The 24,113-nt window shown below is 39.4% G+C and overlaps 2 protein-coding genes across 2 annotated transcripts; both read right to left on the bottom strand.

Annotated features, from left to right (window-relative positions):
- Positions 1-8,014: 8,014 nt before the first annotated feature.
- emx3 (empty spiracles homeobox 3) lies at positions 8,015-14,558 on the bottom strand (the record flags this gene model as incomplete). Its single annotated transcript, XM_083686722.1, has 3 exons — positions 8,015-8,194; positions 8,816-9,000; positions 14,216-14,558. The coding sequence occupies 3 exons, from the start codon at positions 14,556-14,558 to the stop codon at positions 8,027-8,029; spliced, it is 696 nt and encodes a 231-aa protein (XP_083542848.1). The 3' UTR covers positions 8,015-8,026.
- A 5,320-nt stretch (positions 14,559-19,878) lies between these two features.
- On the bottom strand, positions 19,879-23,992 carry b4galt7 (xylosylprotein beta 1,4-galactosyltransferase, polypeptide 7 (galactosyltransferase I)). Its single transcript, XM_083686802.1, has 6 exons — positions 23,404-23,992; positions 22,288-22,620; positions 21,786-22,011; positions 21,555-21,638; positions 21,325-21,429; positions 19,879-21,162 (listed from the first exon to the last, which is right to left on the bottom strand). The coding sequence occupies exons 1-6, from the start codon at positions 23,454-23,456 to the stop codon at positions 21,007-21,009; spliced, it is 957 nt and encodes a 318-aa protein (XP_083542928.1). The 5' UTR covers positions 23,457-23,992; the 3' UTR covers positions 19,879-21,006.
- Between the last annotated feature and the right edge of the window lie 121 nt (positions 23,993-24,113).

Genomic DNA, 24,113 nt, shown 5'->3' on the forward strand with positions numbered 1-24,113 from the left:
GTACATGAGAAACAAGGTGAAACAAGGTGAAGTACAGTTCTGTAGATGAGAAACAAGGGGAAAACCAGGATTTCGCTTGTTGGAACACTGTTGACTTAACTCTGGGCCTGACATTAAAATGTTCTCCTCGCCTGCTTAAAGCAGCAATTAGAGTGTTGTGAAACAAAATGTGAGATACAAAAAAAATGTCTCTCACACGATATCTCCCTCTTCTCACTTTGAATCACTCACTTGGGGGCTAAAGCATTTTTTTCTTCATACAAATACTTTCCATATCTAAGGTAGGCTCCTCCTCACAATTTTACATTGATAAAAAAGACCACAAAGTGAGGTCTTTTTATTACAATCGTACCACCTAAAAAGACCAAAGACTTCCAACAAAAGGCCCCTGACTAGACAGCAGTACAGCAAGCCTCTGGCTACAGCGATGAATAAGTAGTCACTATCCTGTGTGGTATGTCTGCAAATTAATGATAGAGAACCTTGCCTTCGGAACATTACCAGCACTCACGTCACCATTACCTGCAGTGAGGCAACCAGGAACCTGTACCACTTTTTCATTGGACTGGCCCCATTCCATCCAGGATACCGCCCATTCATGTTCACCACAGGCGTCACTGCTCCTCCCCTCATCATTTATCTTATTCTCATTGTCACTTTGCTGTTAATCATACCAGTTTGGACTGTAACCTGTGTGTGGGATGATTGTTCAATGGCTTCTGTTGAATCTCCATCATGAGTGTACACTGTGCATGACATAGGTCATCTGAAGAGAGCACAGATGTTTCCTCTCACCTTATTGTCCTGTTTACAAAATGGCCTCAAGACCTAAACAGTGAATACTATCAAGGTGTGGACCTGAGACTTCCATACAGTACCAACACAGGTAGACCCAACCGTGCATCACCACTGGTTTACACATACAACAACAAGGCCACTTGCAGGTCAGAAGAATGTAAAGTGGAAGAAAGGAAAAAAGAAAAAAGAAACAGCCGGGCCCCTTTAAATAGTAATGCAACAGCAACACAAACAAGGGATGCGTGATCGCATCGAAGGAAACCTGCTGTCGAGTGTTGAATCTGGCTGTCTGGGAAGTGCCAATGGGGAAGCGTGTCAGTTTTATAGCCCAGCCTGGAGGAGAGGCGTTGGCAGGGGAAGAGAAGGCACTCATCAATGTTTATTAATCATCAGCAAGATATGATACTGTAATAGCTGTGGTATTTTTACACCCTGCGAAACATGCACAAAGCGGTTCTGGCTACAAGTGGAATTGACTTAATTAGTCATAAGTCTGCGTTAAAAGCCACGCAAAACTGTTGCTGGTATAAACAAGAAGACTCAGTTGTCAACTCATCAACTGTCAGTTAAGGACGTGGCTAAGATGTCTGCCTCACGAAGTTGTGATTGCAAACAGTCTGGCTAAGAGTTGGCGACTGAGAAACACTGAATAAGCAGGAAAGGTCTTTTTGTTACTGAGGTGAATCTTTTCTTGTCAATCCCAATGGCAGCAGTAGGTCTAAATGTATTTTGCAGCACTTCTTCTATCCTCGTTTTTGAGTTTTGATAGTTACATGGGATGGGCAGCTCTAGACCTCAAGGATCCAAATTGGTGTCACACTTTTTCTGAAGCCCAGCACTGACATTATCTATCAATAAAAATTTAAGGTCTTTAATTTAGGCTGCAATTATTGTTGTTTATTCAGGTGTGTTAAATCCAGGTCCTCAAGGATTGAAGCTGCCCATCCCTAGTTAATAGTCTATACTCTTTTGTCTGGAGAATAAAATATTCTGTGGAACAACCTTTTCAAACAGGTGTAACCAGGGATCAGTCATTATTAGCTCATATGCTATCATAATGACAGTAAACAGACATTTATCACGCTAAACACGCTAGACTGAGTCATTAGAACTGTGAAAAATTGGTGTTTGTATTCCAAACATCCAAATAATTATTGTTTATATATTTTCCTTACTTGGAGACTGCTGCACACTAGTACATCTGGTTCTGTTACATTCTTGGTCATCCAAAATGTCAGTTAAACGCAAAGTGACAGTTAAAATAACACTAAAATAAGTGTGTACTGTGTGCAGACGTACACGATCATGTTAGCTTCAACCTGTTGAGTGGCAATGATGAGCATGTTTAAATACTGTTGCATGCCGTGCCACTGTTTGCTGAAGCTCATAAAACAGCTTTGTACAGTATGTTGTGACCAATGTAACACCCGGTACAGAGTAGAGCCAACACAAACACACGTAGGCCGACTTAAATGTTCTTTTCGCTGACAATTTCTTGAAAAAATAAAATCTGTATTGTAGAAATAGTATCTTTTTTATTTGCAACATTCATTACACTTTAATTTAAGCCCTTCTCTGATTCATAAAACTAATCAATTACGATCCTGGGCCTGACTGGCAGCACCCTATAATTGGGTGCCTGCTTTCCTTTTCTCAAGTGCCCTTCAGCCAATCGTTGCAGACTAAACAGGTGGCGTCTGAGGAAACAAGCTCTTCCAGTCCATAAAACTAGCTAACTAGCTCCCCAAGCTTACCAGCCTGTAATTATCCTATCATTTGGGTTGTAAATCATAGGTTCTTGTCATGGTATCATCAGATCCACAGCAATTTCGGGGCTACAAATCTACCTGGTCATATTGGGAGCTCACGTGATGCCGTAGCTAGCACCCGGTGGTGGTAGACTTTGCTGGGCGTAGCAACAACTTTTGGTAATACATTTGAAATTAAACTTATCTTTATTAAATCAAGTTGTCTCAAAAAAAAAAATATTGGTACACTCATTATATCCCATGACCAGTCTATATATCCCATGAGAAAATTAGGTCAGACGCCTACAGCATTCAACTGTTATTATTATTATTATTTTTATTTTTTTGAGACGTCTGTATCCATCCATAAACATCCATCTATGATGTGTAATTGAGGGGGAAGAAAAAAGGCATACCGATGCCCAAAGGAGAGCACACTAGAAATATTCTGGAATTTCCCTTAGTCAAGTCATGACATTCACAGTTCCTCGGTGCCCACCCATCTCCGTTCTCTTGTCTCAACAGCTAACCCTAGATACCAGTGATACACTCCACCCATTATCACAACTATCAATCACATATATGTGTCCTGATTATTTGAGACAAAGTCAAAGTTGCCATTCGACATAAAAATATCTGAAAGGAGTCAAGAATGAAACTTCAAGTCATTGGATCTATGTGTAGTATCCACTCTTATCAAATGTAATGCATGTATTATCATTCAATTCTTTGCTGTACTAGCATTGGTTACATATAGAAAAGACTAACATTGGTTACAACAATATATCGTCCTGATATAGAAAATGAATAAAGGCTAAATTTGAAGTAGTAGTGGTAGATGGGCTAGTTGTGAGTTGTACAGATCTATTTGTAAAGACGCTCTGCGAATCTGTAAACTTAACTCTTTCCTCCTCCAAACTTAGCTACTTGTGTTACTTTCACATGCCCATATCTTCCAAACACAGCCAGCTACGCTTTGTTTCATCTGCTTCCCTTCTGTTTGCTACCCTTCTGTTATCATAACACAAGTGGCCATATATAATTAAGTGTATAACTACTGGGTCTTAGAAGTAATTGGATTGATGTTGACTGCTACATTTCACTAATTTTTGCTTGATTTTTAATTTGTCTCATTTTCATAATTAACTTATTTAATTGCAGCCGTCTGAGCCTATTGACCTGTTTCTGATCAACAGTCCCCACACACACGCACGTGTGTCTGAGTAGTGCAATCACTTATATCATTATTTGACTGTGACTAATACACTTTACCCTCTTAACAAAAAGTGCACTGTGGTTCATGTCCCATAGAGCTAAGCAGGAAAAGATTGTGAAACAATTTCTGCGAAGAGGACAAATCTACTCATATGTGAACACACAACTTCACTGAAGGAGCCAGACTTCTGGACCGAATCATAGTTTGTGTTACTTAACTTTGCCCATAATTGCCTGTCAAACAGGAGAGAACAGTGTAGTTGAAAAGAAAATAGTTTCAAACATGAGAGAACCTAAATAAAAATGTCTACACATGACCAGTATGTCATGTCAAGTTGTTCTGCTGTTTTTGACATACATACTGACAAACAGGAGCCACACATGGGGCCTTGTGAGTCTGTGTATCATTGTGATTAATTACGTACATCTTTGAATTTGGCTCGTAGAAGAGACGTTTAGGCGTAGAAACTCACAAAGCTCTACGGCACATGAATGCAATAAATGTAAGTGTTGCAGTGGATAACATTGTCTGCTTACTTGACAGTACTACTACAAAGTACATCAATGTACTGTATATTTGGAATGGGAGATGGCTGTACGGAATCGTATCTGAAATGTACTTCATCAAACTAGTTTCAAATCAGTAGCATAGCATAATCATAAAAGAGATTCCTCTTGAAATATTGTGGCATACAAAGCTGAACATGTTGTGCACCTACATGCATTCTACCATCTGTTATTGTATTTGCGCCTCTACAGTAAATTTCCAATTTCCATGGCAACACCAAAGAGGCAGGTAGCAGGAGCGTTGTAAATGTTTGTGCTTGAATATGGCCGTTTTATGGGTGTACTTAGTAGTAGTTTAATTGAGTAATGTAACAGCTTGAGCTCTATGGGTTTTAGACCATAGGGCATTTTAGTAAGACAGACTTTACCCAGTGTGAATACACTGTGTGTGTGTGTGTGTGTGTGTGTGTGTGTGTGTGTGTGTGTGTGTGTGTGTGTGTGTGTGTGTGTGTGTGTGTGTGTGTGTGTGTGTGGTGATAGGGTTGCAGAAACAATTCAAAGAATTTAATTTAGGGTTACAATATTTAACATTAATATTTATTGTGTTATGTAATCATGCATTTATTGCAATGGCTGTTTCAATATATCTGAAAGTATGTCTCAGGTTGAACCCAGAACAATATTCAACCTCAATTACCAGGAATATGAATAGTTTGCTCATACAATTTCTTCACAGTTTATGTGCATAACTTCCGATAATGAGACTGTCTATTGTAAAAAGGTGATGAAAATGATGCAAATCTAACACCTCTCAATTGCTTGGGGCTTGAAGAATTAGCAGGTGTAAATCACAACGCATAAAGGTGACATGAATTAATTTTCCAGCTGGTAGAACTGGAAACCCACAGTCTTATCTGAAAACCCCTCGGAGCAATGCTTTATCTTTATATTGTATTAATCTACTATAGAACAAAAACAAGCAACATTTCAAGTTACAATCACAACAAGTATGAATGAAATACAGGACAGCCTGAATAACAACAATGTAGGTATTATATCATTGTCCATTCGGTGCCTAATTATATAACTGCTCACTGCTAAGGCTGTGCTACTAAAAAAAAAATCCACAATGTGTTGACAGCAAAACGTAAATCAAACTCACACAAGAATATTTATCTTGGACGTTCCTCTACCCTAAACAGTTGTTTTCGGCAGTGTGACTGTATGAAAATCCCGTAACCCTCCCCTTAATAGCAGGGGCGTTTAGCAAAACGCGTCTCTTCACTTATTTTCAACGCAAAATTATATTGTTTTTACTTCATTTCCAAAGAAGGTATCTCACCTGTGTCGGCATACCGGATAGTCTATGACCTCCTCCCTAAAGTCGAAAAGAGGGAACAAATGTGGTTAGGCCTAGAAATATAGGCCTACTGTATGTTTACTACTTATGACTAACAATGGGGTACAACTTCTGATAAACTTGATATTACTATATATTTTCAGAATTAAAATGTACTTTGGATTGTGTTGTTGTTGCCGCATGCCGCAGTCTGGAAAGTCCGTGGGGATGTCCAGAAAGAATATAAACACCTGTCCCTGGCGAAATATTTACATTTAACAGCACGGATAGAGTGTGACTTGACATCCGGATGTTAAATGCCTTATCACTTTGAATATATTACATTTGCAATATTATTGTCATTTGATGCATACATGTTTTGCCCGATTTCATGTGAATTTCTTAAAATTAGAATAATTATTCATTACATCAAGTGTATTTACTCAACGAAATTACAGAAAATAATTGGAAAAACGTTATTGGTCCAGAAGAAAATATTGCCAATGCAATATGCCCGCCAAACTACCACATTTTGCGGGAACAAGTCGTCTCAGTTTAAAACGGTGATTAAATAGTGGACTATAGGCCTACAGGAAATCTGTGACACAATGGAAAATTGATACTTATACCATAGAGGCTGGATTATACATGCCTTGGATATTTTGACATAAAAGCATATCTAATATAAATCTAAACGATAGTCTATAGCCGTAAATTGCAGTCCCTCTCTTTTGAAATACGATTTCTAAAAATATCACTTGTGATACAAAATAATACAAAGGTGCATATTTTTGTTAGAAATACGGGTCAGTGCTATATTATAGAAAATCTTACCCTGTGAGTCTCAAATAGAAAAGACACGTTATTAGTCATGTTTTCAAATGTCTTGTTTCTCTTCAGAACACGTAGGCTATATAGGTGTGTATATCTCACGCAATTCTAATGACAGTGTAATTCAAGTAATCTATATGTTTTGTTTCGTGTCATGTTTTTTATTGAAACAAATAAAGTAAAAAAAAAAAACGAATTATTGGCGTGTTATTGACTCATACAACATTTCATGTTTTAGCTCTCGGACACAGTGTTGTTTTTATGCATGTGGGCGTCTGTTTTGATAGAAACAAATGTGTTTGTTTGTTTGTTGTTTTAAATTTGATGCTATAAAAAACATGGAAAACAGTTTATAGAATGATTTCAATGTAAAACCCAAAGCTTAGAGAATAAATCCTCTCATACACATTTGCACATAATGTATCACTATATTTTTTTCTGAAAATAATGTAATATTAATGCTTTTATTTTCCAAATGTCTGAGTACATGGTTGAAAGTACAAAAACGTTCACTCTCAGGCAGGGCTTCAAAGAAAATCGAAGTGTACTTATAGTGCATCATTTCTATCTATTAAAACAAATACAAAAATATATTTCACTACTAAGTGCTACATAACATCATGATATCCCAGGTATGGTTATGGTTGCTGAAACAAATGCATCCTGTTGAGGTAAATTAGTTTTTCATGTTATTATTGGACCAATAATCCCCCTCCACTACACATTCTAGATGGTCTCTGAGTTGGATTAATCCACAATTATTTAATCAAAGACAAAAACAATCTTGTGATGAAATAAAGAAGAGCACATAACAGCCTTAGACAAAAAAGATGACAAAACAGGGCCAAAATAAAATGTATACACATGTCGAAATCCGATGCATAGAATACCTTTGTTTCAATGTACATACATACCTACAATTCAAATTGCCAAAATTAAATGAGAGACTCAAAACATATTCAAAGGGTGTATGGCATCTGGATAATTGATAATCACAAGCGGCAGTTTGCTTTTTTAGTGAGACTGGTCCAATTCTGTTGATCACCATACTGTAGACAAACATGAATCCTTATAGAAACCGTTGAAAAGTTGTTCTAACAGTACCAATGGCTTTATTTCTGACCAAAATGTGTGCTTATTTAGCATTGAATAATCAGATACAATTATACACACCAACAAACTGAAAACGCTAAAAACAATCATGACTTTTTGTTTAATGCAAATGTACAGTATGTAACATAAGGACAACCTCACACTCAGGTAGACAGTCAGAGAAAGTCAACTGTATTGGACAGTTCTTGCAATAGTAAAACAGTCACTCTTCAGTGGGTTTGGCAAGTCCATATTGACAGCAGTCAGGATGATCAACTTCGCCAAAGACCCTTTAGCCCAGCATCATCAAATGTGTCTCTCTCTGGATCAGAGAGCGTTGTTCGCAATCGTTCATCTGTTTTATCTCACCCCAGGATGTGCCGTAGAACATCTTTAGAGCACACAATGCATGTATTCGGACAAGTCAACAGTCAGAGTGTACAGGACACTTGATTGATGGAGGTTACTCAAGGTGATGTTGGCCGTATGAGTGACGTCAGTCCTCCGAGATGACATCAATGTCCTCGGAGCTGCCCTGCTGCGTGGCCGATCGCCAGCGGGTGACATGCTGGCTACCTTTCCTCTTCTGCAGTGACTCGGGGGACTCCTCCTCCAGCTTCTGCCTCTTGTGCTTGGTCCTTCTGTTCTGGAACCAGACTTTCACCTGCAAGGAGACGTCACGTTATTTTGTTTTGCATTTAACCTTTAATTTTCTCATTGAGATAACATCTCAATGAGAAGAGATACCTGGTCCATATTAAGTACTATATCAAATCTACTACAGGATCTAGATTTAGCATTACATTGCCTAAGGCATGCACAGTAATACTTTATTGCGGCACATTTATCTGCATCGGAAATCATATAATATTTCTGTTTCATATTTTGGATGTCATGTGATTGTCATCAGTATGTCACATTGATGTTAAGTGATGGTCTTGAAATGTTGGGCACATTACAATATATCAAAAATCCAAACGAAATTTTGATGCATGCCAATATAAACACCTAAATCACTGTTGATTAAGTGATTTATGTCCCTGACATAAAGGTCATAAATGATTGCGAAATGTGCGTTGTCAGCAGTGCCTTCCCCATCTCCCTAGTTACAGGGAACAAACAATCTCCCATGGTTGAGAAACCTTGTGTTGCTGGAGCCTATGCCTGTAAAGGAGGTGTAACAGGTCTGACTAAGCGCATACTCATATCCCCTGTTTCAGTGTTCTGGAATTTAGCCCACGGCTTTGGGGGGTTAGGGTTCATCGACATCGCCATGCCTCCTTACCTGTGTCTCTGTTAGGCAGAGCACGCTGGCGAGCTGCTTCCGTTCTGCGCCCACCACGTAGTGGTTCTTCTCGAAGGCTCGCTCCAGTCGCAAGAGCTGAGAGGGAGAGAAGGCCGTGCGGATGCGCTTGGGCTTGCGGGAGAAGGGCCCGTGGAGGAGCAGGTTCTCTGGGTTGTTGTCCTCACCTGGGGAGAGAAGAGAAGAGAAGAGAGGAGGGGAGAGAAGAGAGGGGAGGAAGTAGAGGTTTAGAGATGACAGACAGGAATGACACTAGCTCTTGTGTAAGTGTCTGGGAGTTAGACTACGAAGAGAGAGACCTCTTTAACCATGTTCTATTGTAACCCAAGCAGTACACTGACACCAATGACAATCTCTTTACTATCTCTTTACTAAGTGTCATAATTCAGAAGGTGAGATGTTATTTGTCATAGCTACTGCAAAACAGCCTAAGGCAGAGCCTTGACAAAGGAAGTCCTCGGAGTGGATTCTCATGGCATGCTCCCCAGTGCAATATTAGCCATACAAATGTGTCCCTGTGGAACTCTTGACTTGTGTGTCATACACTGAATAGCAGCATGAGTAATTAATAAACAGGTAAATAATGATGTTACATCGCTCTGCTCTCCTGTCATTTCACAATGCTGCTGCCACACCTCATTCCAACAATACATGCTTGCTCTAGTACTCTATGTGCTGTATGTTTTCTGGGGTTTGGAGATGACAAATGGGGATGATGTACTGGATCTGCTGGATCATCTCACGTTTGTATGTCAGCACACAGTTAGGAAATGGTGTTGTGTAATTGACATAGCTACGTATGTTCTGTTCCCACTGACATCCATCTTCAGAACAATTTTTACTGGTGACTGATAAAGTGATTGATATAGGCCGACTGGTCCTATGTAATTACATGTTTGTATTGGGAGTGATCAAGATTAACTTTTTTTTTTAAAACAAGGTTACTAGTTTCAATGAGTCACATTTCATTGAAAACCTAATGGGTGTACTACCACCGTGGATGCCAGCTCAGTGACTTAATCTCTCCATAGAGCGGCATTAAGCTCATTTGTATACACATGTGGGGCCTTTAGTGTATTCAATGTTCAGCATTAAGTAGTAATGCCTTGTGTGACATCATACGTAAATATCTTAGGTTGGAGAGATGCAAAAACCATTTGTTGTGAAGACGGTGATGTGCGATTAAGCAAATCGAATCTTGTGCACACGTCTGATTTCATTCAACACAAGACAATAGTAAAATGTCATTGTTTTTCAGTTTCATATTGTACGTGACTTTTTTAACCCCAAAGGCAACATCTGGGGTGTCTGGTTTATGGTCCGTTTATTAAAATCATGCATAAAAAACAAGAGACATTTTACATAAGCAAATAGATCTAGAACTTCTTTGACCGCCATATGTAAAAGGTTGTATCATGCTTGAAAGGAATATTCAGGACAAATATAACCTCAAACACGTGTACGCAAAGTTGGTTGAATTTAGGCTGTTGGGGGACAGTTTGTGGGATACACGAAAGCTCTAAACAATGATAGTCTGTCAAACCCAAATGAATGACAATATATTATAGTGATGTCCAGTATACATTGTTATGCAAAATATATAGATGCCTAGGACTGAAAATGAGCTACTGACAACGACTTAGGACGGGCCATCAAATTACAAATATCTACGGTTGCACCTCTGTGTCAACAAGTTTTCCTACATTTATGGAAGACTGTAAAAAGTTCCTACCAAACCAAAACTATCTACTGTCTCGATACTATATATATATATATATTTTTTTACCCATTGCACAGATTGATATCACTTACTGCCTCATTAAAAATCTGTTCTCTGATCCTAAGAAGCCATTAACAGTCACGGTGCTAGTTTCAAATAAGGTATGTGCAATTCGCCTCCGCTGACTAAAGAGTGCATATTTCACGGTCCTGTCATTGACAACAGTTCTCAGCTGGTGTGCTGAAAAACCTTTGAACATCAGAGGAGCCAAAACAATAGAGACATCTCAAGAGGCAAAAATGTGAGGAGCACGGCTCTCGTGGTGCACAAGAATGTAAATAGCGAGCTCTACAAGACCAACGGGTGCTGAAAGAGAATCCTTAATGCTTCTCAAGGAGCACTGAACATCAACCAGCCAAAATGACCCCGACCATAAGCCTGGAAATGTCTTGGCCAACTTACGATCCACTAAAAAAATAAAAAGTAAAATATTTTCTAAACCTCCCTCACCTCATAGAAATACTTATTCTATGGTGCACCTGGTTTGTAAATTGAGGAATCAAACATAACATTGTATTAAAAACATACCAAAAACTTTATTGACAAAAACATATGATTTTTCTTTCCCCCTGCGATTCTTTTTCCTTCCTCACACACTTGCGCATGGCTATTCTGGCTAGCTGTTCTCTGATGCAGTCTCCGAGTCTGGCATCATCTGCTGTGTGTGGCGTCGCCTCCAGCTCTCCCCTGAGAAGACTTGACTGGGGGGGGGGGGGTCTCTAAACTACAGTAGGCTTCAACTCTAATGGTGGTGCAGCCCTCCTGAAGAGAGGGGGGGAAACCCTCTGGGGGGGATCGACTCAACGACTCAAACAGACAGTGGCCTTCTACTCGGTGAACATGCCCCTAACATGACTACCAGGGACCAGATGGCACCCCCGAGCTGCATTGCTACCAGTCCCCTGGCACAAACAAGCTTGGTCTTGTCAGCACTATAGGTGGGGGCCCAATCTCTCATTAGAGCCTTTGGAGCTGGAGTCTCATGTACATGGCGGGCTGTATATAGAGAATGGATTATTATGTCTTTTATGACCTGATTTGATCCATACATGTAAAGGTTCAGAATGCAAACAGCCCTCCAAGGAAATAATGGCGGCAGTATACAGTAGAAGGGAAAAGGAAATAGCATACTCTCAAATGAGGCATAAAGGGTTCTAGGTAGTCAAAGTCATATAATTATATAAAAGCCTGATTTAGGATTTTATAGGCAAAAACACATTGGTTTTCAAGATAAATATGTGTTTTTGATATACATTATATCACGATTAGAACATACCATTATCTTCTAGCTGAATTGATCTCTCTAAATAATTATATTTTTTGTCAATGATTATTCTGAAACAATAGTTTTTAGCCACTCTAATATGCTCTTGCATATTAGTGTTATACAACATCATTGTCTGTCTGTCTGTCTGCCTGCCTGCCTGCCTGCCTGTCTGTCTGTCTGTCTGTCTGTCTGTCTGACTGTCTGTCTAACTGTCTGTCCGTCTGTCCGTCTGGAACAAAATAGCTAAAATGGAGACGAACTCGAATATCTTGGGAAAATGATGTTCATAATGACTTTTTCTCCAAAGCTCTTCCACATATCTGCTGACATTCAATGCTACCTAATGAATGACAATGTGTCAGCTCAAAAGAAATCTCCAGACGGAAAAGAAAGACGGGTGGGTGAACTGTCTGCCCTCTTTCCTGATAATAACAACCCTACACTGAAATGAACCCTAATAAAAAGAGGTGCTCACACACATAGGACCGGTTCAGCCTAAGATCCTGTTTATATTGTGCTGCATGATAGCACCAAAGACATGCTACTCTCTCTCTCTCAAGACCACTCAGGAAGTGGCAAAGTTGGAGAAAAAATTCACATGCATTTTCCAACAGTAATTGACACTTGTGATAAGTAATCCTTTCCCACTCAATCCTCTTGGCTGTATTTAGCCTTGTCTAAACAGTAGTTTTCATGGTTATTGGACACCATCAGTGAGTGGATCTGGGTCTGTCTGTAAACAAAGGGACTTTATCTGAGCCCCTGATCTGAGTAGCAGTGACAACAACATCTGACTTCTGTTGATTAGATGATATACCCTGAAGGACTACCTCGGTCCTGACTACTGCCTTAAAGCACATCTGATGTGGCTAACCTTCCACTGAGTCAACTGCACAAACATTAGGGTTATTGATCTGCTTGGTTTAACAAATTGCTCTGTTTTTGGGACCACCCAGCATCAGTTTCAACTTGGGATGTTAACATAACCAGCCCTGCAAATAGATATGCGATTTTTTCGGCACCTGGAAATGTAAATATTTTTTTTCTACAATCGTAAGCTACTGGTATTTCTTCAAAATGCATGGATTAATTTATTAATTAATTTAAGAGCTTTTTTTTCCTCACTTTCTCTTTTCTCTTCTCAGTTTCTCCCTGCAGTGCCAACACGTATTAATTTAATTTCTTTATGTAAAGTTAAACACAATTTGCAGATTTAAATGTGCAGTTTTTCACAATTTATCCATTGATATATGTTACATTTATTATTATTATTAGTAGTATTTGTATTATTATTATTATTATTATTTGTATTATTATTATTATTATTATTATTATTATTATTATTATTATTATTATTATTATTATTATTATTATTATTATCACTGTTATTAACGTTTACCATTAGTATTAACACGATTGAACGTATGTATTACAATATTATTCGGATGCATTACTACTATTTTATTGTACACATTAATTAAAAACAATCTAAATTTTAAAGGAAACTTTGGATATGATTGTCTTCTTATCTAATCACACTGCAACAGATCGGCCTACAGGTCTATATTGATCCAAATTGTGATCATATTTGGTAATTTTCAACGGCTAACATCATAATAATCCATAGATGATAACAAATCTATTTTGCGGTTGTTTAATAATTTAATTTAAGACTAAAGATTATAATGCACGTTTTGGGGAAATTGTACTGTCTTGGATGTAGGCTACGTCTTTTTCTAGCCTATTACCGCCGGGATGATGACTGCACCAGTAGTTTGGGGGTGTTTTCTTCTTCTTCTTCTTCTTCTTCTTCTGTTTTTAACAATATCACATAGACTAATAACCACTGAAACAAATAATACATCACTTAAATGTCAAATTACTTATTATCCATTTATAACGAATAGATTTGAAAATACCCACTGCTATATAGAAGAAGAAAAATAGGCCTACACATGGGGATGCTGAAACTTTCCTGCATGGACGGACATCGTTCATAGTTGTAGTGTTGGTGAGTTCATATAGCATATTTGTTGTGCACTGTAGCCTTCAGTTTGTTTTGCTCTGGTTAATGCAATATTCTCAAATTGTTTGCAGTTTGCAGACACAAACATGTCATCCCTGGAATAGGCATAGCCTACATGGTAAAATCTCGCGTCTTCAAGTTCTCTCCTCTTTCGTGCAGTGCATTTTCTATAATTTGATATCTTAATCTCATGGGTAACGTGTGCGCCAAACATGTTTTCTTATGTCATGCAACAATAACGATAAGCTCTAAGATATTCTTCAAAATTGCATTGTAATGATTGAATAAAAAATAACCTACATGACCTACCTTGGAACCTGTGTCCGAGATATCGGTTTCGAAGAACCCACGGATAGAAATTCAAAGCTTCTCTCTGATGCGGGTGGAAGAAAGGCTGGGAGGGAATCTGGAGTGGATGCAAAGGCAGTGCGGAGTCGGTTGTGTGTGTCCCCGGGTCTGGAAACATCATATCTGGGCTGCTGTACAAAGTCCTGCCGGGGTTCTGAAAGCAACTCCCAAAGGGAGCAGGGTGAATTGATTCCGTGAATCTCAACGCCCTTGGTCTAATAGGTTCTTCCCCTGCAGCCGAGGAGTTTGCGTCTTTGCCGACCAGGGATTCGATGGTAAAGCATTTCTTATTGTGTTGGTACATGATATCAAATATGTAATGAGTTATCCAACTCAATAAAAACTCTAATACAATATGATGAAAAAGAACCAGTAAAAGTCCGGTCACTGTCTCAAAAATGCTCACAATGGTTCCTGAGCAGTCCCCGGGAAATCCATAACTCGCAGTCCCTTGCCCGTAAATACCGAAGAGCCTGTATCGTCCTTCTGAAAGCAGTTTGCCTGTAAGAGCTATTCTCGTTACCCTTGTATTCAATATGAACGTTTTTTCGCTCCTGGAACAAAACGCAAAAATCTGATTCTTATAACCAACTGCAAATCAAATTGCCATAAATCGCGATATAAAGACTCAGATCAATTCGTTTATGATTACTTCAGGTCTATGACAGACTAGCGCTTGTTTCATCACTCCTGAGAACCATTTTTGGACTTTGCTCTACAAGGATCGAGGATCAGTAGCCTAAGCCTTTGAGAACGAGCTTGTCACTCATCAAGCTCAATACCTGCCTTCAACTGTCGGTGACAGAGGTGTGGTGAGCATGCGCAGATGTAACCATAGAGCGCATGACAGCCATTTTGTTAAATGAGTGGTCTTTACTTTTGTGTTTATTTGAGTCTTGCCATTATCTTGCAATAGACCAACAGAAGCCTGATACATGCTGTTAGTTGTTAGTGAAGTTTATTTAGTAGTCATATAGGTTAAATGGTTCAGTTGTCTCAAAAACAATTTAAAGTAGGCAACATCATAAAAATAACAAAGCTATCCCTCCTATTTTACAAGAGTACTGACTTTTTCAATTTGCTTGAAATGTGAAGTTATGAGACTAGCAACTACATTTAGCAGACAATTTATGAACGAGCAGTTGACAGTTACACCTGCAAGGTATTCAATCACTTCAATCTCAGGGCCAAAGATCAGACTGACTTGAGGAAATGTGTTTGACCACCCCTACATTACCTCTTTGAGGTAATTACCTAGCCTATTTGTAGGCTACATACTGACCATGAGCAATTCTATCAAGGCGTCTTAACCCAATATGGACCGAAACTCTTTACAGACGGATTGTTTAAAGTGTAAGGCAGGTCTTTGACCGAGGTCAAAGGGCTTGGAAATGTGTCTCTCTATACCTCAGTTTCCAGGGTGCCTTCCTTCCCCTCCCTCTTTTGTTCGTTACAATCTTAGATGTTGTTGAAGGAGGGCTGGGGGGTACCAGAGAGTAGATCAGAGTCCCAAGGACCCAGGACAGATGTCACCCCATTCAGGAGGCATAATCGTGGCTCAGGGACGGACGAAACAAAGGCCCCCCTGCTTATTTCTTTCATGATCTGCTCTGCGGAAGCCCATGTGAACCACGCAGGCCAAAGATCCTTTTGAGTCCCAAAGTAGTCCTTTCTCCACCCCTCTTGTCCCTGGCTGCCCAATCCCTCCACATATAATTAATAGCTTTTACTGGCAGATTTTGCCCCTTTGCCTTTGATTCAGATGGCCATTAACATCTATTAATTTCGCCTCTGGCAATTAATCACAGATTTCACTGGACTGAAAGAAGGTATTAAGCAGTTGGAGTTTTTGTAGGAACTGAGGGTGTGAAGCTGAGTTAAAATGTGATTATTGTCCCCGTGCCTTGCATCAGCTAACTGGTGTTAAGCCCTCTTGCAAGGAATGAGGTTATTCTCTTTTACTGGTCATTAAAAAGGCACTGCAAAGGATATCACAGGAAATTGCAGACAATTATTATATTGATTCTATGGAGTATTAGGACATTACTGCAGTATCAATATCAGTATAAGAACTCTATTAAGCAGAACCAGTGTAAAACACACATTGATACAGGTAATTCCAGATCACCTTAGAATGTTTTCTATTAGTTGAATTTGTAAAGAAAACAGTGCAGTAGTTAACTTTATCAGGAATGCATTTAGTTTGTGCCACTGTCATGCAAGGTTATGAGTATATGTTGTGCTATATTTTATAACTGGTGGAGTAACTGTTCAGGAATGTCAGATTAAAGGTAAATCTTGAATTAATTGGTATGATGTAAATCAATTTAATTGTTAGTTGTATGCTTTACTAACGTGGTCAATGCCCTCTAGTGGATGTTTAAGGTCTCAATTGGTCTTGGTAGACTTCTTGAACAAAACCATGCTATTATTGATGTTATGTTCAGAATCAGACTAGTGAGTTGGGTTAAATCTGATAAAAATGTAAAAAAAATAAAAAATACACTTAAGGCCAACATATGTTTTCGTACTTGCAGCATTTGCAAAAATACTTTTTTAAGGGGAAGTTCAGCACATTTATTTTAATAAACAAATGACTTCCATTTCATAACGTATTTCCAATAGATTCCAATAGCATACTCACTGCTTCGTATAGCAAGTGATGAATGAGAGTATATCAATCATCACACTCATATTGATTCATATAACTTTGTTACAATTTACAGTATTTTGGGGATGCATATAATGCATTGAATATTCTATGCTATATGATTATTTGAATTCATGCCCGCTTACGCCAGGCATTAATTAGACCTTTTTTGTGTGTGTGTAGAAAGAGGAGTTCTTAATATCCAACTTAAATATGCGGAAAAGCAACTGTCCTATGTGTTATATCGCAATAATCCCATTAAAATATATTGTTTATTAGACTATTCCAAATCTAAAATTAAATAATATTTTCTTTTTACAGTTGCATTTTTACAAAAGTTATTTTGAGTTACTTATTTCGGCCTTTCACACAGACGTTTCCAGTCACCGTCAATTCGAACCCATAAATGTCAATTAGCCTACGGAGAAGAATGTCAACAGTATTGAGTCTGATTTAAGCTTTTTGCCTCCGCACACCTGGCTTCTCGGAACATAATACGTTGTTAAGTGGGGGACAGAACGCCTCGAGGGTGTTCTTTACTCATTGAAAACGAATAAACATTGTAAATGTACCAGTTACTGAGTGTGTTACCTGCAGCTTTAGGTCCATCGCTCCATCCTAATCTGAATAAGCCTAAACATAGGCCGACATAGGACAACTGAAATATAAAGATATTTAAAAATGCCACCACCATTGATATATCTAATATGAGGGATAATCAATAGGAATTCAGAGATGCGAAGTTTGACGCACTGCTCAGTGAACATTATTTACAATATATGAAAAGCCACAATTCTTTGTATTCGTTTCTTTTTTCTTTTTAATAAAACAATAAATAGCTAAAATGTTAACGTTCATGTCAGGCTACACAGCATTCAACTAATATAAACAGCTAATTATGCTATAGACGTAATAAATGTGGGTAAGCTACACACTAGAACAACACATGATGAGACATAACGTATCGACTTAACAAAGACAACATTGGAATTGTACCAAAACACGTTTAAAAAGCTAAAACAATGCATCACTTATGCATGGTCAAGGTCTAGAGTCATGCAACTGGAAGGTATAGGACAAGTGACTCAATACCAGGCCACACAGTGGAAAGATTTAACAGTCTCTTGTTTAACAAGAATTGGATCAATATGAATGCGTTACGGCCTTCATTTCGGGGCAACATAAATATCACGTCAGTTAAAAATTCACCCATGATGATGAGTCATCATTGTCCACTGATATAAATTCGTCCTCACTGACTGGCGTATCAAGATTAGACTCATTGCTGTCTGGTGCACTGGCCGCTGTGTCCCCGTGGCTCTTCCTCCACCTTGTTCTCCTGTTTTGGAACCAAACTTTAACTTGCGTCTCGGTGAGCCGCAGTGTTGAGGCCAGTAGCATTTTCTCCGCTCCAGTCATATATTGTTGCTTGCTAAATACAGCTTCCAATTTCGTGAGCTGCGCATCGGTAAAGATTGTGCGGATTCTTCTCCGCACGAAGTTCCCCCTCAATAGACTGCATGATTGGCCTGCACATGGAAAACAGACAAAATGTTATTTTATTATTCAAAGTACACCATGTCAAATGTATGTAAACCTGCTCGTATGCATCATCATGAGCTTTAAACCTTAAGTAGCCTAAGCACTGACTCAGTTTCAAGCGTGGCGCAAATGTTAAAGCGCAAAAGCCTGACCTAAAATAGAGATATAATAACAACTATAAATTAAATCGTACCTTTATGCAGAACTTGTTTATAAGCACGTGGTTGCAGATGACCAAAGTAAAGTGGGTAAAGTGAATTTGTAGTTGAATGTCCAAGATGAGCCCACGTCGCCATTGATGCCGGATGACGCGCGGCTGGTTGTTGCACTTGCTTCGCTTGTGCAGGTGATTCCCGGGAATCCACGGAAAGAATAGCTTCAATGCTGAAAGAGCATGCTTTCGTTGTCCTTGTCACTGGAACTTTGTTTGGCAGCCACGAAGACGTAACCGCATGACCATAAAAAAGAAAGGATGATGGCGGTGATGTTGAATATGATGGTCCGCAGAGAGACCTCGCATCCAAGCTGTTTCTAGTCATGTTGCGCTGAGCAATGACACTGAACTAAGGCGGGGGACCAGACCTTTATACTCCGCCTCACCACTTTGGATCAAGCCCGAGGGGTGTTGAACCAGTGAGGCCAGAAACTACTTTGAAGAGATTAGTGTAAATCAGTGCTGGTGGGGGTAGTTGAGGTTGACCGAAAGCTAATGGATCAATTACAACCCGACAAACACTCTACAAGACTTCTGACAGCAGGATCTGTATAAAGGAGAGCTAAAGTGAGAAATGATCACAATCATAGGCCTATAAGCATTATTCAGTAGTCCAAGTGGTTTTCCTTGATCTGTGATATTTAAATTAAATTACCCCAACAAAAAAACATTGACTTTAGACAGACGCCCATAAATACTTACATTTGAGACTATTCAGCAAATTAATCTACGGTCAATTATTGTTATAAAAAGCTGGTCTACTCCATAAACCATAAATGAACGGGACATAAAATATTAGGACATTTATGAAGCTCTCAATGGTGCTTGCATTCGCATTACACGAAGAGACAGACTTAGTTGTCATTAAGTTGATATTTATGCTGTGTCCCTAACCTCATGGTTCGAAGTAGTGTGTAGTAGTAGTAGTGTTTCATTCATTTTTTTCAATGAACTTTTAGGGTTAATTTGGGACTTAATTTGTTTCAGGGAGGCAAGCTTAATCAAACGCTCAAGTATTCAGTATTTGAAAATGCAAAACAAAAACATTTAGACCTAAAGTAGGAACACACACAGTTATACTGCTTTATAAATTCCTGTATTTTTAAAGTAGATTCAAAACACTTTAACTGGTGAAACTATTCATTGTCAGTCGAGTTCAAAGGTGTAAGCCCCCACTAATGGCTCTTCACAGGATCATTATGATTAAAGAGACACCTGAAATGACAGGTTACTGGTTGGCTTTAAGCACCTAATGGCCCTGATGGCCTCATAAGACAGGTTTCAGACCTCAAAATGCACTCCCAAGCGATGTGCAAAACCTCCACATTTCCTGAGTTTCTAGAGCAACAGAGCAGCACTGTAACAAAAACAACATCATCATAACCATGAACAATAACCTTAACGGTAAGTATTGAAAACACACAAGCGCACTGAGTTGTGTTGCATATCGCTGCATTTGCAATGAAGGGCTTTAGAATGAGACAGGATCAGGTTCTCACGTTCCAAAGTCATAACTTTATATAAATACTGAATATTGTACAAATACATTTATGGTGCCATTGACTTGTACTGTATTCCAAAAAAGATTACGACATATGGTATAGCATACATTTCTCTGCTTAAGCTTAACCAAAACATATTTCCATAATGCCTGGTCTGTCTCTAAGCACCTAACCATAAAAGATTGACCATAACCAAACCCTAAATGGCACTCTGATACCCAACACACTTATAGTTGAGCACACAATTTAGAATGAGTTGACTCCAGTCATGGAATGGCATGCCAATCCAGTGCATTGCAATGTCAAAAATAAAACAACTTTATAGTGACTTGGTACACCTCTGGTGATGAATGTAAGACAGCAAGTCAGTAGCTACTACTGAGGAACAGGGAATGGATTCCTGAACATTGTGGAAAATCTCCATGAAGAATACACCCCAGAAATGTACGGTAGGGCCATGACTACAAGTCTCACTGTACCCTTTCCTCATTCGTGTACCATCGATAATGGCAAAGTGTCTGCTTGGTAAGTCCCTGAAGTTCGCTCTGAGATCCAGTCACTTCTGAATACTTATTAGGCAGCTACATAGCCGTTCTAAAACATCAAATAATAACTATAACAAAAGAAATATGGTTCGGCATAAATACATTCCATCTCACTAAATTGGGGATTTGTTGAGTTGAAAAAGGCCAGAGAGAGTGTCTCTGTCTCTCAGTAGCCAGATGGCACCCATGTCCTTTGGAACAAGCATTGTCCTGGCGGGCACAGTAAGCAGGAGAGAAGCTGTGCCACTCTGGAGTCATGTGACATCACCACCAGATGAGCGGGCATGGGGGCCCCCCCGTCAGCCCAGCAGGCACCATGGAGTCTTGTCCTGGTCACATCCCAGTTTTGTATTGATGATGGTGCAGGGGGCTCCGCTAATGATCAGCTCTTGCCTGGACTCCACCTTGTAGTTCAAGTTAGTCAGCCCGCCCTCAGGATCCACTTTGAATTGCTCCTTCCAAAAACATAAGACAGAGAATACCGATAATATTATTAACCTCGGCGGGAATACAACGTATACACAATATGGATGGTATACAATGGTACTGTAGGAATGGAACGTACTGTAGAAATACAATATGACAGATGTGACCATTGCAGTGGGGGATTTCAATACCTGCTTTTGAGAAGCTACTCTCTTCTGGTCTCTCTTTCTCCAGGCAGGGTCGTGGATGTGGCGAAAGGTTTTATACCCTGTGGTTATCCCACTGGGCCTGAAAAGCTGGCAACAGAGGGTGGGTGAGATTGATTATTCGCAATTCATCCAAAAGGAAACCAGGGATTGACTAAGCTGCTCCCTGTGTCTTTGTAACACATCAGTCTAGGAGTCCTATATGTTAAGCCTACCTGTAATCCAGCTGTTTTTAGTCTTCTGTAGAACTCGTCATCTTCTCTCCCCCATCCCCAGAACCGATTGGACATGCCATTGCACTTCAGGAAGGGAGAACATAACTCTCAAAACCACAGATCAAGACCATGCACAATCTTGCAATATGTATCAATTCAGCAATGGGTTACCAATATCCTTGGTAAATATTATTGGTATATAATTTAACTTAGCAATGGGTTATGGGTTACCATATGGTAATGCTGCTTGGTGAGCAACAGGATCCCTCCCACATATGTTTTATAATGATATAGGGGGTGGAGCTCTGGCGAGGCCACATGGAACGGTCCTTCCTTAGGGAACCCATAGTCCAGAGCCTCATTCAGAGGCAGCAAGTCCACATCGTGCATAGCAATATAATCTGTGTCGTTCCCGCTCTCTGTGTGGCCCACGTTGATGAGAGAGGCTCTGTTAAACCTGTGAAAGACATAGTATAAAGTATAGTCAGTCAGCGCTTCATTTACTGCTCGGAATCAGGATTACTTTGGTAAGACACAAACAACCAGATCATGCATCAGATATTAGAATAAAGCTACAAGCAGGATGACATCTGTATTATCAATCTATGACATGATTCTTAACTTTGTCCAAATCTCTCATGGCTAGTCCAGCTAGGCTATGCCAATCAGAATGCATATTAAGCTCATTAACAACCACTGGGCTACTGAGGTGACATAACAACTCACCACTTACCGATAGTGATCCACTTGGTTGATGACAATTATCTTATGCAGTATTTGTTTCTTGTTCAGGTAGGAGTGCATGAAGGGGACAAAGACCAGCAGCTCCTCAAAGCGCTCTCTGAAAGGGATGATGAGGGCCAGTTTGTGAGGACCCCACGATGGGTCGTCCCCAGTGGATGCCTGTCGCTCCAGCGGGCAGGGCTGATGAGGGAGACGGCCATCGCCCAGTGCGACGCGATTCATGTCCCCCGTGCAGCTGAGCTGGAGCCACAGTAGGGAGACCAGCACCAGGATCATACACAGGCCGAAGAGCTTGTAGACGGTGCATTTCCCTGAGAGAAATCTGAAGGTACAGTCACAAAATAAATAACTGAGATAAATAAATCTCAATGTTGCACCATGCTTCTGCAACTGCAGTAAATCCACCGCAAAAAAAACAGCAACTGCAATAGGCATCCACATGTAAGGACTAGGGCCTAAACAATTAATCACCACAATGGAAAAAAAAAGTTGTTACATACAGTATAAAAGTGCACACACTGAACAATTTTTCAGTTTCAGTTTTCAATTTGTCAGTAAGTACGCTTGCCTAGTAGGCTCTGTGTCATAGCCGAAGTGTAAGTACAGGGAAATTAGCAACACATGGCTTGGGGCTAAATGTTACAATAACTCAAATGTGCATTATTGGTCTACATGCATATCTTCACTCTCTACATGCAACAGCCACAATAATGACATACACACATGCGTACTATCCTGATACAGAAATGTAATCGGCATACTTATTAAATCTAATGCAGCATCATTCTCTCACACAATACATTTGAAGAGCAACAGACTTTAGGCCTATACTTAGGCCAACTCACTTATTACTCTCTTCTTGAAGAACAACTTTTTGCCTCTCATTTCTTTGAGGTTGTACAAAGACAGTATGTGACATGTTTGAACAATCTTAAACATCTGCGGTATAATCATCATACCAAACTGCATTGCCTCATCATGATATTCAATGCCAGGGGATGGAACTCGCTTATAATTCACACAGTAGATTAAAGAAAATATGTAAAACAACACATTGTTTTTATCAATCCATGCCAGGATCTGATAGTAAAATAACAAATCTTACCTTCTGTCTTCCTTGAAATAGAGGACTGGTTTTCTTCGTGATGAGTACATCATTTTCAAAGATAAAAGTACCAAAAACGTATAGATTGCGAAATAACAAGCAAGCTAGTCAACAAAAACTACAGATTTGACATCACTCGTGAAACGTTTCAGAGAATGATCTCGTGATTCCACAATCGAACTTCTCCATTCTTCCACCCTCTTTTCCATTGCATTATTGTCATTCTATCAATGCAACGCATGAAATATGAATTCTCTCATTACATAATGTTACTAGTTATGCCTTCTGATATTCAATGCGGTAACATCACGATAATAACATCGAGAATCGTTACTGTGAGCTACCGGGTGTACAGTGAGTGTACACGTAGCATCTCATAGCGGAGCAAGGGAAATGCTGTTCTCCGCAAATGAACTCCGTGGATTTTGGAAAACAAAATACTTAAGGCTAACGACATAAATTAGGTTCGACAGTTCTCTTAGTGTCTTGAACACAAACACGTGTAAATTACACTGACATTAGATCATTCTATCATTTAACAATGGAACTTCTACTCAAGACAATATCAAAACCATTACTGGTTTCATCGAAGTCCGTCCATACATTGTTCCTAAAGGGAACCTTTACTCAGGCATTAAACGTTCCTACGCGCGCCACAGGTAGACATACCAACGGACATGCATGTATTACCACAGCCCTTTAAGGTATAC

Source organism: Argentina silus (assembly GCF_951799395.1).
Source record: "Argentina silus genome assembly, chromosome: 15".
Lineage (NCBI taxonomy): Eukaryota > Metazoa > Chordata > Actinopteri > Argentiniformes > Argentinidae > Argentina > Argentina silus.

Excerpts from the sequence above, each read along its gene's own strand:
- b4galt7 (XM_083686802.1), bottom strand. The coding sequence starts at position 23,456 with ATGATGTACTCATCACGAAGAAAACCAGTCCTCTATTTCAAGGAAGAC. Across the intron at positions 22,012-22,287 it reads AACCAAGTGGATCACTATCG|GTTTAACAGAGCCTCTCTCA; the intron begins GTAAGTGGTGAG and ends TGTCTTTCACAG. Across the intron at positions 21,430-21,554 it reads TAAAAACAGCTGGATTACAG|CTTTTCAGGCCCAGTGGGAT; the intron begins GTAGGCTTAACA and ends CTCTGTTGCCAG.